We start from the raw sequence: 16,758 nt of genomic DNA, 5'->3' as shown, positions 1-16,758 counted from the left end.
GCACATTCACGTGGAAATGCTTATCATTGCAAATTGTAAAGACAACATACGCAAATTCATTGGAAATATAAATATTCTGATGTCCCCTGCAAATAAAATTTCATTAACTCAATTAAGATAGCACAACTTTCCAATAATTATCAGTTTTTACATGAAGTGTTAAAATTGCCCTATTGCATTTTTTAAGCATACAAGACAACTTTTCTGGCATCAATTCAACTTTGACCTTCATCCGTCTAGTTCCTCAAGCCTTCAACACTTTCTATAATCTTGACCAAAGACACTGATTACAATTCATTTTTAAAATTGATCCCAAAACTTTCTTTTAAATATGTCAGAATTCAAGGCCATCTATATAATGCTTGATCCCCCACCCCCACCCCACCCTACCCCAAATCCACCCCTACAATGGAGTTTTGCAGTCTTCTGAAACCCAAGAAAATGATATATGATTTTACAATTTACATTGCAGTTGGATTTGTGGGAAATTACTAAATCACAGCAACACGGGGTGACTCACACATGCTTTTGAAAAGACACTTCAGCAAAACAAACACAGAATTCCAGAGAACCAGTTTATCTAATAGATTTCAATTAAAAGTACAAGAATATCTAGTATAATTGTTATCGCAGGAGGGATTTACAAATTCAATCTCCAGACATAAATGTATATTTTAAAAACCTGGCAATTAAATGATTGATTTTAAAGACCATGACTTTCTTCAGTATTTACCATCTTAATCCTTTATAGTGATACAAATTTAACAAACAGCTCTAGAACCACCACTGAATGCGCCAAAATTACTCTTCTGATCATTGGATGATTGCCACATATCAAGTACATGTATATGTAAGTATAAGTGTTTGTCTAATTGGTAAATGTCCAGTTAATTTATGTTCTCTTTTCTTAACGAGTTTTTGTCAAAATTAGGGCATTGTCTCCTGATCTGATTAGAAGTAAAAGTTTGCACATTAAACTCGTAAATTCTTGCTGCACTGGTGATTTACGAAACAAATGCTAACAAGACATCAAATTCATAAAATGTTTTAAAATTACATTGACAAAAGAAAATAAAGTGCACCGCCACGGCACATGATACGCCCGTCACATACAGTATAGATTGTACCCATTAAAACATTTTTTTTTATATCACCTTAATTAAATGTCACAGTGACCTTAAAGTAGGATGCGACACACCTTCTACCTAAGATGCATTAGTTGACCAATTTTGGTGATTCTAGGTCTAATAGTTTTCAAGTTATGAGGCGGACAAGTTTTTGCCATATATGGCCATATCTTCTTAATGAAAAGTCACAGTGACCTGGTTTTAATGTGCGACACACCTTCTACCCAAGATGTATCTACAGACAAAGTTTGATGATTCTAGACCTTGTAGTATTTAAGTTACGGGTCGGACACGAAAAAGCTAACAGACGGACGGACAGACGGATATCTTCTTAATGAAAAGTCACAGTGACCTGGTTTTAATGTGCGACACACCTTCTACCCAAGATGTATCTACAGACAAAGTTTGATGATTCTAGGCCTTGTAGTATTTAAGTTACGGGTCGGACACGAAAAAGCTAACAGACAGACGGACAGACATGAACGCCATACCATAATACGTCCCGTCTTAAGACGGGCGTATAAAAAGTATTACCACAAATTCTTTTTATCTCATCTAGCTATGGGGCTCACGGTGGGTGTGACCGGTCAACAGGGAATGTTTACTCCACCTTGGCACCTGATCCCACCTCTGATGTGTCCAGGGGTCAGTGTTTGCCCTAATCATACTTTAGAATTTCTTATAGCTATAGGACTTATGAGATTGATCACTGTTCGTTATCTTCACCTCATCATCAATAGGAGAAAAATTCCTAATGTGGAAACTTTTGACAATGACAATTTTCCCCATGAAAATTATTCTCATGCCAATTTTACTTCACAGTAGTTAATTATCATTGGCCATACATGATTTCTTCAAGGGATGGACGCACCCTGATGTTGTTCCTTTGACCTATACCAGAACTAGACGATCGTGTTAAAAGGACGCAGCTAGGGATAATACAAGGAACAGACTTTTCATTTATGCATTTTTAAAACCCATTTAAAGTGCTGGCAAAATGTCTGATTTTGCATACCCTGGTGTTCGTAATGATTAAACAGATCTGACTGTTCCTAATGCTAGTGTACACTAGGCACGTGAAGATATTCTTGTTTACTTTGTGAATATTAAAACACCATGCACTTTAACAGGTTTGTATAATGCATCATTTTTATTACTGTATCATTTTGTTAAGAGTCAAAAAGAATTATTGTTTTCTCTACAGATATCTAAAACTCAGTTTCCATGGAGAAAAACAGAGTATTTAGCTTCATCAGTTTCCCTTCATCTCAGATCTGCTAATTTTCTTAGCTAATTTTGTACATTATCACAACAGGATGATTTTGTAAATTAATTGCAGTTCTCAGTATTGGCGAAAGATCAAAAGATCAATGTTTGATAAACATCTTCCTTTTACTAGCTGGAGGAGTAAAAACTCTCACAAGTTTCAGTCATCTGACAACAATTTTATTAGATTTTGGTACGAGATATTCTTTTCTTTAACACTCCCATTTCTTGTCCGAAAAAGTGTTTTTCTCATGTTGAATAGCTTTCGTTGTTTACAATACATAAATATCGATCGACCTTGACTTACTATAAAGAGTTTAGTTATTGCATAATCATGAATTTGGGTCAACATTCATCATATTGAATTTTGAGGGCGTTGGGGGGGGGGGGGGGGGGGGGGGGGGGGGGGGGGGCTTAATAAAAACTATGTCATTGTTTTCATCAGACATTGAACTTTCAATCTCATCCCTTAATTAATACTTAGAACTGTTTAAAATTTCAGAATTCCATCCCTGATTTACATTAATATCCAAACCTCTTGTTAACCAAGAGACAAGCGATTTAGGGACACTTTACATAAAAGATTAGAAGTTTTCGAGATATATTCATTGTATAAACACGCACTGGTATTAAACTGATGTACGTAACTGCAGTTACGTACATCCCAAGATGGCGGAAGAAGAAACGGGTAATTTTTCAATTTAGATTATATCTTATCCTATCAACTATTCAGTGATATTAATTAGTCAAGTTTGTGGATTTCTTTACGCTTTATCGTTCAGAATGGTAAAATCCGTTTGTTTCTCCTGAATGGACGAGTTAAACTCTTGTGTAAAAACACACGTGATGTACGTAACTCATTAAAATATTTTTGGTTGATGTACATAATTTTCCTATATGATGTACGTAACTGTGCAATTCGCTCGTAGTTCGACAAACCCTAAAGCTTGCTTTCTAAGCAGCTAAACAAGCAGAGAAGTAATGCACATACTTTGTGGCAGAGAAAGAATGCCATTAGCGATAAAAAAAAACCCTCATTCTATAACCTCTTGAGATATTTGATACGAACAGATGCTGCACACAGGGAAAAGTGGAAGGGGGGGAGTATTACTCCAAATTTTGTACCATTTAAAGACTATGCCTATTCTTGGGAGGACAAATTTTGAATTTTGGAGGTCCAACAAAACCGTAGTATTTCTGTCAGGGGAGGGGGTAGGTAAAATGGATGTTTTGGGGTTGGTTTTCTTGGTATTTTGAAGGGGTTGAAAATTTAAAGGAGAAATTTACATCATTATCATTAACTTGTATGAATGTTTCACAAGCTTAGCAGATCTTGATTTTAAGATGTTTTATATTTTTCAGGTTATGTAGATTTTCAGTGATTCTTCATTATTTTTGGTGGGGGTGTGTGTAAAAATATGCATAGATATTTGGGGGGTGTTTTTACCAGGTAATTCTTTAGGATACGTTGACAAACATGATTTGTTTGGTATTCTTTTGCTGCAATACTACGTAGACTCAATTACTCTGCTAAAATTAACTCTCCAAGAAATTTTTCATGTGATCTTCAGAGCTCCAGGGTCTGTTTTATCCAATTACAATTAATACCAATTAATTACCTTCAATATATTATTTTAATATCATTTCACGCATTCTCGTCTGCATATGCATGATATACATAAGAGTTGTAACACGTCGAAATTTTCATATTTCTTAATTCATATAAAATTACATATTTTCAACAACAAAATATTCTGTTGAAAGCCATTTTCATCTGATTTTTGTGAAAATTCTCATTATGAAATTCAGAAATATATCTAATTTCACTGTTTAATGTTGAAATATTTTTATTACTAAGGCTATGCCAATTTAATTTTTGATTCTTTGGATTTTTTATGGCAAAAAATGGGCAAGCAAGCGAATTTTTTCAATTTTATTTTTTATTCAAGCTGAAAAACTAAAGACATATTATCATATATTAGTAATTATCTATTATATAAGCACAAGATTTGATGGCATGTTGGTAGCATTATTTAACATGTGATTCTTATTGATGAAGGCATTCTATCTGGCTTTTTGAATGAACAAATGAATAAAAGTTTAATGGAGATCTTTTGAGTTACGTACATCTTTTATGTGCAAATCGGAAAGTTACATACATCATAATGTGAAAGTTACATACATCAATCTACGTATTTCAAATACCGATTGCAGCAAATTCGGGACAGTATCATGAAGACTTTGGGTACAGTTGTGAACTATTGATATAAATAGACATATCCTCTTTCGTGAAGTGTATTTCACTTTGCTTTCTAAAAGACAAAAACATCGCTATTCTAATTTAACTGTTTCTTCTTCCGCCATCTTGGGATGTACGTAACTGCAGTTACGTACATCAGTTTAATACCAGTGAGTACTACTGTATCAATAATATCATATTGGCATTACAAAACAGATTCTAAAGGATTTGTTTAAATGTCAGTTCCTCTGTCTTTATCAGATTTATATGACAATGGAATATACATCAAATACTGAAAATGATTGTTAAGTGCAAACTTAAAAATCAAATGATTTCCTCCAAAAATTCGAACAGAAGAAGAAAAATACTGATACTACACGACAATGACCACTGAGTTTTTGTAACAAAACACGTGGGAAGCCATGGAATCCAATGAATGACAGTACCACACTTCTAAGTAAACACACTAAATGTATAGAGAGGAATTTTACGTGCAAATTAATGTTAATGCATTGTGGGAAGAGAGAAACGAGAATTACGTATCCTGTCACGTACAGGAAACTGAAATTCTAACTGTGCAATTGAAAAGGGCACGGAGGAGGCTGAATGTACTAAACAGCAAAAATACCCAAACAGCCAAGTGCAGCGTTAATTCAAAATGTGGGAATACTTATCATTTCCATTAGTGGAACTCTTCAAATTAAAGGCGTGTAAAGTCGTGGTACTGGGACAACATACGTAAACATTACTTAGGCATATGTAATATAAATTATGGTATCGAATACATATTATAACCGACTGCAAACCATGACACTGATTAAAATTCTAAAGGCAAATTTAGGAATTGATTATTCTTACAAGAAAACAGACAAACTTATTAAACTATGTGAAGGATCTGCCAAATCTAACCGATATAAAGCATCAATCGCAAGAAAAACTGTGAATGGGAAAACCAATATGCACATCCGACACAATAACTTTTCTTGTAATTAATGGGATTCATATGTTATTAAAATTATTCTGTCAGACTATGAAGACATTCCATTTTATCATACAATTTGGACAGGTTCATATGGCACGGACTTTGTAATCGTTCATGTACGCCACACCACCACCACCCCCCCCCCCCTCTCTCTCTCTCTCTCTCTCATTTTCCAATATTTTAGAATAAGTTATCTCTCTCTCTCTCTCTCTCTCTCTCTCTCTCTCTCATTTTCCAATATTTTAGAATAAGTTATATATTTGCCAAATTGCATTTTTTAAAGACGTTTATAACACTAATTAACACAACAAATGCGTTTCCAAACTGCATCTAAGCTATTTTGAAAATGACAAAATATTGATTGACTTAGGATAGAGTAGCTGCAGAACTGTAGCTCTCTGAAAAAATATTTTGACATAACAGTTATGTCAAAATAATTTTTCAGAGAGCTACAGTTCTGCAGCTAAGGATAGAGAACATCGTTGTTTGGAATTTTTAAAATAGGTGTAGTAGAGTTTTAAAAATAAAGTGCACCGCCACGGCACATGATACGCCCGTCACATATTGTTAACATGAACATATCACCATGAAGAGATACATGTAGGTATGCATGGAACCAAATGTCATCCTTCCTTTAAGAATCTTACCCACTTTATGGCCTCATGTGACATTGCTTCAAATATTGATAATGTAAGCTTAATGATTTTTAAAAGGATATAAAAACATTTTCCCAAATGTTTTCAATGAAATGATTAAAGTGCAAGATAGCCCTTTATCCAAGCAAACAACTTACAATAAATGGGAGTACTCAAAAAGGTTGATTTATTCAACATATCAAAAAATACATATATCAGTATCTGCCTTTGTCAAATCTTCAAGTATAAAAGTAAAATATGCATGGTGATGTCAATATAAATAAATATAGATTAAAAACGGTTATTTCAAACACTGGTGCATCTCCTATGGTGTAGTTATTAATTAGAAAAAAATAATACATCATATATTTCTCAACTGGTTGTGTTAGACTTGAGAAATGCACATCTGCAGCTTTGCTCATTGTATTTTAAGGAATGAAGAACAATGCACAGCATAATAAAACATCAAACATTAGTCATTATGTTTATTCTTAGACTGTAAAACTGTCATCTTAGTGAGACATGACAATCTGCACCTTGTTGTTGAGATATAAAATAAAAATATATTTTACAATATCATATTAATTCTTAAACTTTATACCAAATTAACTTTCAAAGTAATGGCTACCAATTAGAACTGTTCTAAAATTTGACAGATCAATTAGAAGGCCAGATTCCTCTGCCCAATTCCTGATTGCAAGAGATATAGATAGCACCTCCTTGATCAGATTGCTGTAACAGAAATCTTCTAAACTCATTAATTAATCTGTAATTTGACAGAATGCAATTTTTCTGTTAGCAAAATGCCTCCTGAATTGCTTGATAATTACACCCATGGGACAAGGGAAATTTCTCTTGTTACTGACACAAAAGAAATAATTTGTTTGTTATATACTGCTGTATAGTACAGTGTATATAATGAAGAATGTGTAGTTTCTTGAATTAACATTTTTTAATATGGTTATTGCAATACTATTTCATCTGTTCAGATTTACACAAATGCCCAATCTGCAGCTTTGTTCATTGTATATCTTTTTTCTGAACAATGCCACAGCCATAACAAAACATCAAAATACTAATCATTAAAATAGGCCTTTATACATATTGCAACCATTTGTTGTCTTAGTGAGAAATGATACTCTGCATATAGGTTGCTGAGAAAAAAAATTAAAAATTATATAGTACAATGTCAAATTAATTTTGAAAATAAAGACTAACCACAACAAACAAATTCACTTTCAAATAATTTCTGGTATATCTGCAATTAAGAGGCTAAGATCTCTCTGCCCAATTCCCTAGAGATAAAGATAACACCTGCTTGATCATGTTGATCAGAGATGCTCTACACAAAACTCATTAATTAGTCTTGTCAAAATGCCCTTTGCATGCTACTCCCATGGGACAAGTGGAATTTCTCATGTTATTGTTAGAAACAAAGGAAACATTACATAGGCTAAAAAAAGCTGTACAGTATATCATAAAAAAAAATATGTGTTTTCTTGATGTAACATTTTTGAATGAGGTTTTCTACAAAACTCTTATATGAGTAGGGATTGTACCAATTATAACATACTTTTTTCAAAAAATCACTTCAACTAAATGTCACAGTGACCTTAAAGTACAGTGCGACACACCTTCTACCTAAGATGCATAAGTTGACCAAGTTTCATGATTCTAGATCAAATAGTTTTCAAGTTATGAGCCGGACAGGGTTTTACCATATTTGGCCATATCTTCTTAATTAAAAGTCACAGCGACCTGGTTTTAATGTGCGACACACCTTCTACCCAAGATGTATCAACTGACAAAGTTTGATTATTCTAGGCCTTATAGTATTTAAGTTATGAGCCGGACACGAAAAAGCTAACAGACGGACGGACAGACGGACGGACATGAAGGCCATAACATAATACGGCCCGTCTTAAGACGGGCGTATAAAAACATGTAACATCCTTGATAAACTAGTGCAATGGCTATTTTATTTAAAGATACACAATGTACTTTAACTTAAAAAGGGGGGGGGGGGGTAGTTGCTATGAACGTTTCGTTTATGTCCCAGTAATATCGCACTTGCTCGCGAGACTTGTGCATTTTCTTACCAATGACGCACAAGAGTCATCAAGGCGCGATAACTCTAATGAGCTGGTAATGAGAAGTATTCACATGACGTTAATTACCCAAGCTGATAAACACCTCGTTGTTTTTCTTAAAACTTCGCAAGTAATTATAGCAGGCCAAATCTCAAATCTGATTGGGTGAATTTCACGTCTGAAAGGTGTTAATTTCATTTGACTCTAACAAAGGATAAATTTTGGGTTGTAAAATGGCAATTTGGTAAACAGCATTTTATAGTTATATTCAACAGATCGAAAAATTTACCCTACTTCAGCATACACCAAGTTAATAAAATGACTGGGACTGAAAAATACATCAAGAGAACTGGAGTATTTCAAGATACCCGTGTTTGAGATATCCAAGCTAGCTAGTTTTCCAAATTAATTGTATTAATATAACAGATGCTGATTTGCTTCAACATGTTTACGGTATCCAGCATTCATCAAGCATACAATTCATTGAGAAAAGGGAGACGGTTATTTAAAACTTTGTTTGGAAATATTTTCTGTAAAATTTTGAAATTAATTAAGACATGTTTAAATAGATATTAAATTCTAAACGAGTTATTTTATACTTTCCTTTACGATAATATAATCTACACAGGTCTTATTGATTGATTTATAATTTCAAATCATCAGAACACAGTAAATACACAGAGACATTAATAGTAGCTATTACTGGTATAAGGCAAGTCATACTGCATTTAAATAGGGGATCTTAATTTTTGAGAGTTGAGAAAGTTCCAGGGAGCGCTTACAGTGGTATATCCAGGGACGCTTACAGTGAATTCGGTATTCTTCCTTTGCTCTCGCTCCATATGGAATTTACTGACCATGTAACTGGGTCCAGAGGATTTTTTCTTAACATCAAATGGGTACTAAATTGTCATTTTCTTTTCAAAATCTCCTCAAAAGATACATCAGGATATTTAATTTTGGGGAAATATTTATAATCTGTTACAATCTGTAGATGAATGATAACAGCCCCTAAAATGACATAATTAAAAAGAGATTCAATCTGAAATGATCTGACAAGAAGATAAAACCAATGGCAAATCAAACAGACATTATGAGTACAGTATTTTCCCCATTAATATACAGTGAAACTTCTCCAAACCGGCCCCTCAGAATACCGGTTCTCCCTGAATATCGGCCGATTTTCAAAGTCCTGGCAGAAATCTTAACATTTCCTTACAAAGAAAGTCTTACAAAACCGGCCACCCCTGAAAACCGGACATCGGCCACTTTTTAAAGTACATTTGTTAACAAATATGTGTAATTTACCCTTAACATACCGGCCACTTTTTGCAGACAAGAAAATCTTGGCCAAAGGTTAATTAAGATCGTCCAGGTGTGCAAATTGACTGACTGACTGGCCAGGTATGAAATTATCCATCGGAGGTGTGAAAAACACTAGTGGCCTCTTCAATTTCTATTGTTTACCTGTGCTGTCAAGCGTGTTAATTGACACTTAGCTAATCCAAGAGACCCTTCCAAATTCTGTACAAAATGTAAAAAACAGTTAGGAAATTATTGAATGAATACCATATCAAACGCCATATTGTTTCACCATACTTTCGTATGAATATAAGCGGTAGTTAATAAAGAACAAACCCATGACTTTTAATGATAATTATTAAAAGATAGATTAATTTTCTTGGTTTCCATAGCCTTAAAATTCCAAAGAAATATTCAAATTACAATTTCATATTTACTACTGTACTTTTTAAAAACGTCTAAACAAAATTGTTAATGACATAAGCGATGAATGTAAACAGAGTTTTTATAGGTAAGAAGAATTCCAATAATAGGCCTCTGTGTTTTCTTTATGTATCCTGTTATAGATTTTCAGTTTAAAATTAGATGATTTCAGCGAGAATATTTCTTGTAATTCATAATTATCTTTAGGTACAAGCGGACTAATTTGATCTCCACCGATAATTGATCATAGATCACCAGATCAAAGTGAACAGTACCTACTTTGTGAATATTGAGATAAAATGTCTATAATTGCTAAATTCTCGGTATACCGGCCATCCTTCTAAACCGGCCGTTTTTTCCGGTCCGAGAGCCGGACGGTTTAGAGAAGTTTCACTGTATATACCTTTCTTCAAAAGTGTCCCCTACACTATTTTCAATATAGAAAGGTTAGCCCTATACACCTTATCACTGACTATGCCATGTATGCTCAGCTAAAGAAAAAGTTCACTATGGTTAATTAATACTGATCAGTGTAATTAATCAATTAATTATGAGATCCTGTCATTTTTCTTTCCTTTTTTATCATACATGTATTCATACAATGTTGTACTCCTCCTGATTCATTTCTATTCATCATACATGTATTTCTCTTGTAAATTTGTAAAATCATTATTGGTTTATATCAATCACATAAAGACCACATATATATAAATTATTGAAGTAAAAATAAATCCCTAGTAACATTATTCATATAGTTTAACGTTGGTTTTATTAAACTCTGGATATTGTGAACATTTCAGTTCATGTATTGATACATATCTCTTCTCTTGTAAATTTGTAATATCATTATTGGTTTATATCAATCACGTAAAGACCACATATATATTGAAGTAAAAATAAATCCCTAGTAACATTATTCATATAGTTAACATTGGTTTTATTAAACTCGGGATATTGTGAACATTTCAGTTCGGTCCCCAGAATTTCAATACATCTGCAGTAGACTATAGTTTATTGTATTCAAATGTTTACCAATGCAAATATTTCTAATTCGATATCCAACCCTTTAAAAGCTCACAGTAGTTGTTTACCATGAAAATTTAAAATTTAAAATCCTACCCTTTAAACTCTCACGCTGCTTATTGGGGCGACTACGGTAAGCGGGGCCGTGTATTAAAATACAGGTTCAGTGTGTATATCTCTTTAAATGTGGGCAAGAATGTGTTATCTTTAAACTGTTACATCACGGACATATTGTTGATATAAGGCATATCACAGAGTTAAGCTCTTAGCCTTTCATGGCACACGTTTTTGTGTATTTAGAAAAGATCTACCAATACAGCGGACAAACTATTTATAAAGAAACACTACAAACAGCAATGTGTTATAACATTTACTGTTCAAATTCAACCCTGAAAACCTGTGAAAAAAGGATTTACAAGAACTTGTCCAGGAGATACCTATTTCCTATTCTAAAATTAAAACACAGGTAAATTTTGTTACTTCATTGTTTTCCTTCTAAAATTACAAATTTCCTAAAAACATTTCAACAGCTCCCTGCATGGATACCGACAATAGTTATAGTAAATTTTCAACATGTTAATTTCAGTCCCAAGTGATGAAAACTGACAACAGTTATAATAAGTTTCAACTAACAACAGCTAGTAAAATTTCAACTTGTTAATTTCAGTCTCAAGTGATGAAAACTGACAACAGTTATAATAAGTTTCAACTAACAACAGCTAGTAAAATTTCAACTTGTTAATTTCAGTCCCAAGTGATGAAAACTGACAACAGTTATAATAAGTTTCAACTAACAACAGCTAGTAAAATTTCAACTTGTTAATTTCAGTCCCAAGTGATGAAAACTGACAACAGTTATAATAAGTTTCAACTAACAACAGCTAGTAAAATTTCAACTTGTTAATTTCAGTCCCAAGTGATGAAAACTGACAACAGTTATAATAAGTTTCAACTAACAACAGCTAGTAAAATTTCAACTTGTTAATTTCAGTCCCAAGTGATGAAAACTGACAACAGTTATAATAAGTTTCAACTAACAACAGCTAGTAAATTTTGAAATTGTTAATTTCAGCTCCCTGCTATGAATACTGATAGAAGCTGGTCATGACAGATGCCTCAGTGTTGCGAGATTTCACCCAGCCTGATGAGTTAAGCGACTTAACTCTGGTGATTAGCGGTACCCCACTCCACGTTCACAAACAGTACCTGGCCGAGTGGTCACCTGTGTGGCGTCAGATGTTCCTGGAGGAATGTTCCAGTCCCCAGGGTCTCCAGGAAATCTTAATGCCGGACAAAAACTTACTGGAAGTTACGGAACTGTTGCACAGTATCTATTCAACACAGAAGCCCATCTCAGGTAACGAGTCAACTTATTCTCTAACCTCTGCAGATTTACCTCTCTCAGGTAACAGACAAAACTACTCACAAAAATACCTCTCTCAGGTAACAGACAAAACTACTCACAAAAATACCTCTCTCGGGTAACATAGACAAAACTACTCACAAAAACACCTCTCTCAGGTAACAAAGACAAATTAAACTACTCACAAAAATACCTCTCTCAGGTAACAAAGACAAATTAAGCTACTCACAAAAATACCTCTCTCAGGTAACAAAGACAAATTAAACTACTCACAAAAATACCTCTCTCAGGTAACAGACAAAACTATTCACAAAAATACCTCTCAGAAAGGATTTAAAATAAACTACAGAAATACCTTTCTTATAATATATATAGTCATACAACTAACTGTTAAATGTAATAGTTAACCTAATTCCGTGGTTATTCAGGTTAGAATAGGTCTTCAGTACCCCTTGCTTGTCGTAAGAGGCGACTAAATGGGGCAGTCTTTAGGATGAGACCGCAAAAATCAAGGTCCCATGTCACAGCAGGTGTGGCACACTAAAGATGCCTCCCTGCTCAAAGGCCATAAGTGCCAAGCATAGGCCTAAATTTTGCAGCCCTTCAATAGCAATGGTGACATCTCCATGTGAGTGAAGTATTCTCAAGTGGGACATTAAACAATATTCAATCAATCAATCAATCGTTAACCTACAACACAAAATTACTCAACCCATACATATTATGTTAAAACCACACTTCTAAAAGGTTACAGACAAAGCTTCACACATGTGTTAGTCAAACTACATTATGTAAAGCTTTTTTTTTGGGGGGGGGGGGGGCATAAATTGTAGCAATCTGTGCCAACTAAATAAGGAAAAAACCTTTAAAACCCTCATCCTAGCAATTCATTTTACAGAAATTGAATTGAGAAACACATATAATTTAAAAAGCTTCACAAAAGGCTTTCAAAAATTATGAATAATTTTTTATTTGCTTTTGCTTTTCATTGAAAATTCTTATTTAAAGCTCTGTGAAAACTTTAGGCCTTTTATACAGGCCGGGCAACAAACTTTCCCTCTTATTGTCAAAAATATTTTATCAGTAAAGCGAATAATCTGTTATCTTTCAAGTGTTTTCATTTTATGCATTAAGTAAAATAAATTGATTTTCCATTAAGACAACCCCTAGCTAAGCTGTCTAACAAACTCTGGCTAAACAGCCCTCTGTCTGGGTGTTTTAAAATCAGAGTCAGCTAAAACCCATTCTGTATCTAGAATCTAATCTGAGATCAAGAATTTGTTTATAAAAACTTTATACAAGACAAAGAAGTCATAAGTCTATGTTGTTCATTTAACAACAAAGTGACATTGATGTCAAACAGTCAAACAACATGCTAATGAAAAGTAAATATTTGAATTCTGAAGCTCAATTTATCAAGGAAATATAATATGAGTTCTGAAGCTCAATTTAACATTAAAATAACATATGAGCTCTGAAGATCAATTAACAATGAAATAACATAATATGAGTTCTGAAGCTCAATTTAACAATGAAATAACATAGTTTGAGTTCCGAAGCTCAATTTAACAATGAAATAACATAATAGAAGTTCTGAAGCTTAATTTAACAATGAAATAACATAGATTGAGTCCCGAAGCTCAATTTAACAATGAAATAACATAATATGAGTTCCGAAGCTCAATTTAACAATGAAATAACATAGATTGAGTTCCGAAGCTCAATTTCACCATAGAATACCATAAATAATGGCATCTACAGACAGAAAATAATGGTACCTACAGAGAGAATTACAGCCTTTTTTTCACTGATTAAAGGTCATTTGTGACATATATACCTATCATTTTCTTCATTTTTATGACTATCATAATGCCTAATCTATTCCGTTCATACAAACAACAAAACATTCGATATGAAATACACCCAAATTAAATTAATTGTGAATTCCGATTTATGTATGAATAGGGATGGGTACGATTTGAATAGTTTTCAAGATGGTTTACTGAAATAACGCGAGGAATATAACGCCAGTCGACGTAAATGGTGCATTGTGACGTCACATCTAGCTGCGATATGTTTTCTTTCAAACTAAACAATCGCAGCCATTTTCCTTGAATTGTGAACACCGACGATTTCAAAGCTGACGCACTGATTGGCTGACATGAAGTTCATCTGAACATGACCCCTAATCGGGTTATGTCAGATCTACTTACGCAGAGTATACGGCGCGGATCTAAGAAGTCTGATTTTAATTAGATTGATCTGTTCATCAGTGTTAAAGATATACTATGAACAAATATTGTCTATGGACAAACGGATGGACAAGGTGATTCCAGCATATATACCCCCAAACTTCTTTTGCATGGGGGGGTTGGGGTTGGGTTATAATAACTTAATTAGTATAAATGTCCATTTATACAACTGTTCGTATTAAATACATAAGAATTGACTTTACATATTTACTTGCCACACTCAGGAACTATCAAAATATGCAATGTCTCCATGGGAGTGAAAAATTCTCGAGAGGAATGCTAAGCAATATACAATCAATCAATCTAAATACGCTAACTCGAAAATACCCCAAGTTTTTCTTTTGTAGAAATAATACAAGATGCAAGCAAATTATACCCAAAGTGTCAAGAAAAATTATATATACATGTATATGTATATCATTGAGAAATGTTGCATATGAAGCAAACATTGCACAGATTCAAATTATTTGGACACACTTTAGCCAATATCATGCATTCTTTATTTCTTGTAGAAACAAATGTCAAATTCCTACTAGAACTGTCAGAGGAATTCCAAATAAACCGTGTGAAAGAGCGATGCGAACAGTTTCTTGTGAACCAAGAAAGATCGCTAGGTATTCTAGTTCTGGCAGAAAAATACAAACTCAGATCCCTATACAAGCGCTGCATGGAATACGCCAAAACCAAGACTCTAGAGGAGCTAGACTCCAGTCCGGAGTGTAAAAAACTATCACAGGAGACATTATTACAGATTTATCACGACAAGATCGATATGCTGCGGGAATATTCGAAGGACTTGACACAAAGAGACAGAAAAACTAAACAGGATTGCGAGACGCTGCGAATGGAAAAAGAAAACATGAAGAGAAGTTTACAGAGCATACAAAAACTGTGGGAGGTCCCCAGCAAGAGATGTTTCAGACACATCGCCGACAGCGCCTTCAATTACAGCTGTCCGGAGTGTAACGAAAAAATCTACTTTGAGATTCGAAAACTGTGTGGGGAAGGTCAACATCTCCGGCGATACTTTCCTAAATCCCAAGAAAAAAATTCATAGATGAAACCGTTACCCTAAAGATCAAATTTGTATGGAACAAGTACCCATAAAATACAAATCTAGGATCTGGTATTTAAAGGGACTAGTTCACGATTTTTGATAAAAATATTTTTCATTTTTGATGGTAAACATTAAAAATATAACTCATTTAATATGGACAGCCAAAATTTTGACCTTCTGAATGCAAGAATAAGAGCAATATTTTAGCCTTAAATCTGTGTTATGTAAACAAAGACTCGAGTCTTTTTATGTATTCAAACAAACAAGTAAAATATTGATTTTGTAATATAAAGCATCTCAATTTTGTATAGTCACAAATTTTAACTTTTAGATTACACATTTATCCCAAACATGCTTGAAATGTGAAATATATAATAAACTTAGATTGATATCCATTTCTTTTGAAAATTTCATAAACAATAACATACCGCAATCTTTGTTTACAAAACAAATAATGAACTCTCTAAAATGAGCTTCTGTGATAATGTATAACCTTAATTTTAATGTGAACTCTTTTAAACACATTAGACAGTAGATTTTGATCATTAAAAGTGAAAAAGAAAATTTTGGGGGAAATCGTGAATGAGTCCCTTTAAAGTGCTGAAACATCAAAACAACTACAACAGCATTTACAGACAAATGGAACATCATTGTTCTCTGCATTGTCTTTATACACAATTCATGTATAGCAGTAGTTTGGAAATCAACAGATTTCGAAGTTCTATTTGCTGTACATTATGAAAATAGCGTTAATTGATCTTGTTTGCAATATCATAGTTAGGTATGAGTCAGATATATTATGTTACATCATTATAAGGACCAATTTTCACTCATTATTAAGACAACTTGCTATAAACAAACTCTTTCCATTACTGATGAAAAAAAATACTAAATTTATGTTTATATAAGGAAAATGAATAAATTTTACTACATGGAATTTAATTTTTGTCCATGATTTCTTATTTATGTCCAATACAGTGGGAAAACCTTATATAGAGT

General features: G+C 33.5%; 2 protein-coding genes across 11 annotated transcripts in view; one reads left to right on the top strand and one right to left on the bottom strand.

Moving 5' to 3' along the window:
- Positions 1-16,758, bottom strand: part of LOC125647763 (tudor domain-containing protein 7-like) — a 101,792-nt gene that overhangs the window by 52,118 nt on the left and 32,916 nt on the right. The gene's annotated exons all lie outside the window — the stretch shown is intronic.
- Positions 792-16,701, top strand: LOC125647768 (BTB and MATH domain-containing protein 38-like). 4 transcript variants are annotated; one of them, XM_048874582.2, is made up of 4 exons: positions 792-850; positions 1,687-2,257; positions 12,160-12,444; positions 15,215-16,701. In XM_048874582.2, exons 3-4 carry the CDS (start codon positions 12,192-12,194, stop codon positions 15,757-15,759), a joined length of 798 nt encoding a protein of 265 aa, XP_048730539.2. In that variant the 5' UTR covers positions 792-850; positions 1,687-2,257; positions 12,160-12,191; the 3' UTR covers positions 15,760-16,701. The 4 variants fall into 4 exon arrangements, with proteins under 4 accessions (XP_048730539.2, XP_048730540.2, XP_055998525.1 ...); XM_048874583.2 differs by lacking the exon at positions 792-850 and having other exon boundaries at positions 1,674-1,772; positions 1,950-2,257; XM_056142550.1 differs by lacking the exons at positions 792-850; positions 1,687-2,257 and adding an exon at positions 9,673-9,743.

Source organism: Ostrea edulis, chromosome 6, assembly GCF_947568905.1.
Source record: "Ostrea edulis chromosome 6, xbOstEdul1.1, whole genome shotgun sequence".
Classification (NCBI taxonomy): Eukaryota; Metazoa; Mollusca; class Bivalvia; order Ostreida; family Ostreidae; genus Ostrea; species Ostrea edulis.
This window is presented reverse-complemented; position numbering and strand designations above follow the sequence as displayed.

What these genes read in the sequence shown, in the direction of transcription:
- LOC125647768 (XM_048874582.2), top strand. Translation starts at nt 12,192, where the DNA reads ATGACAGATGCCTCAGTGTTGCGAGATTTCACCCAGCCTGATGAGTTA. An exon ending in AACACAGAAGCCCATCTCAG is followed by an intron (nt 12,445 to 15,214) that starts GTAACGAGTCAA and finishes TATTTCTTGTAG; the next exon opens with AAACAAATGTCAAATTCCTA.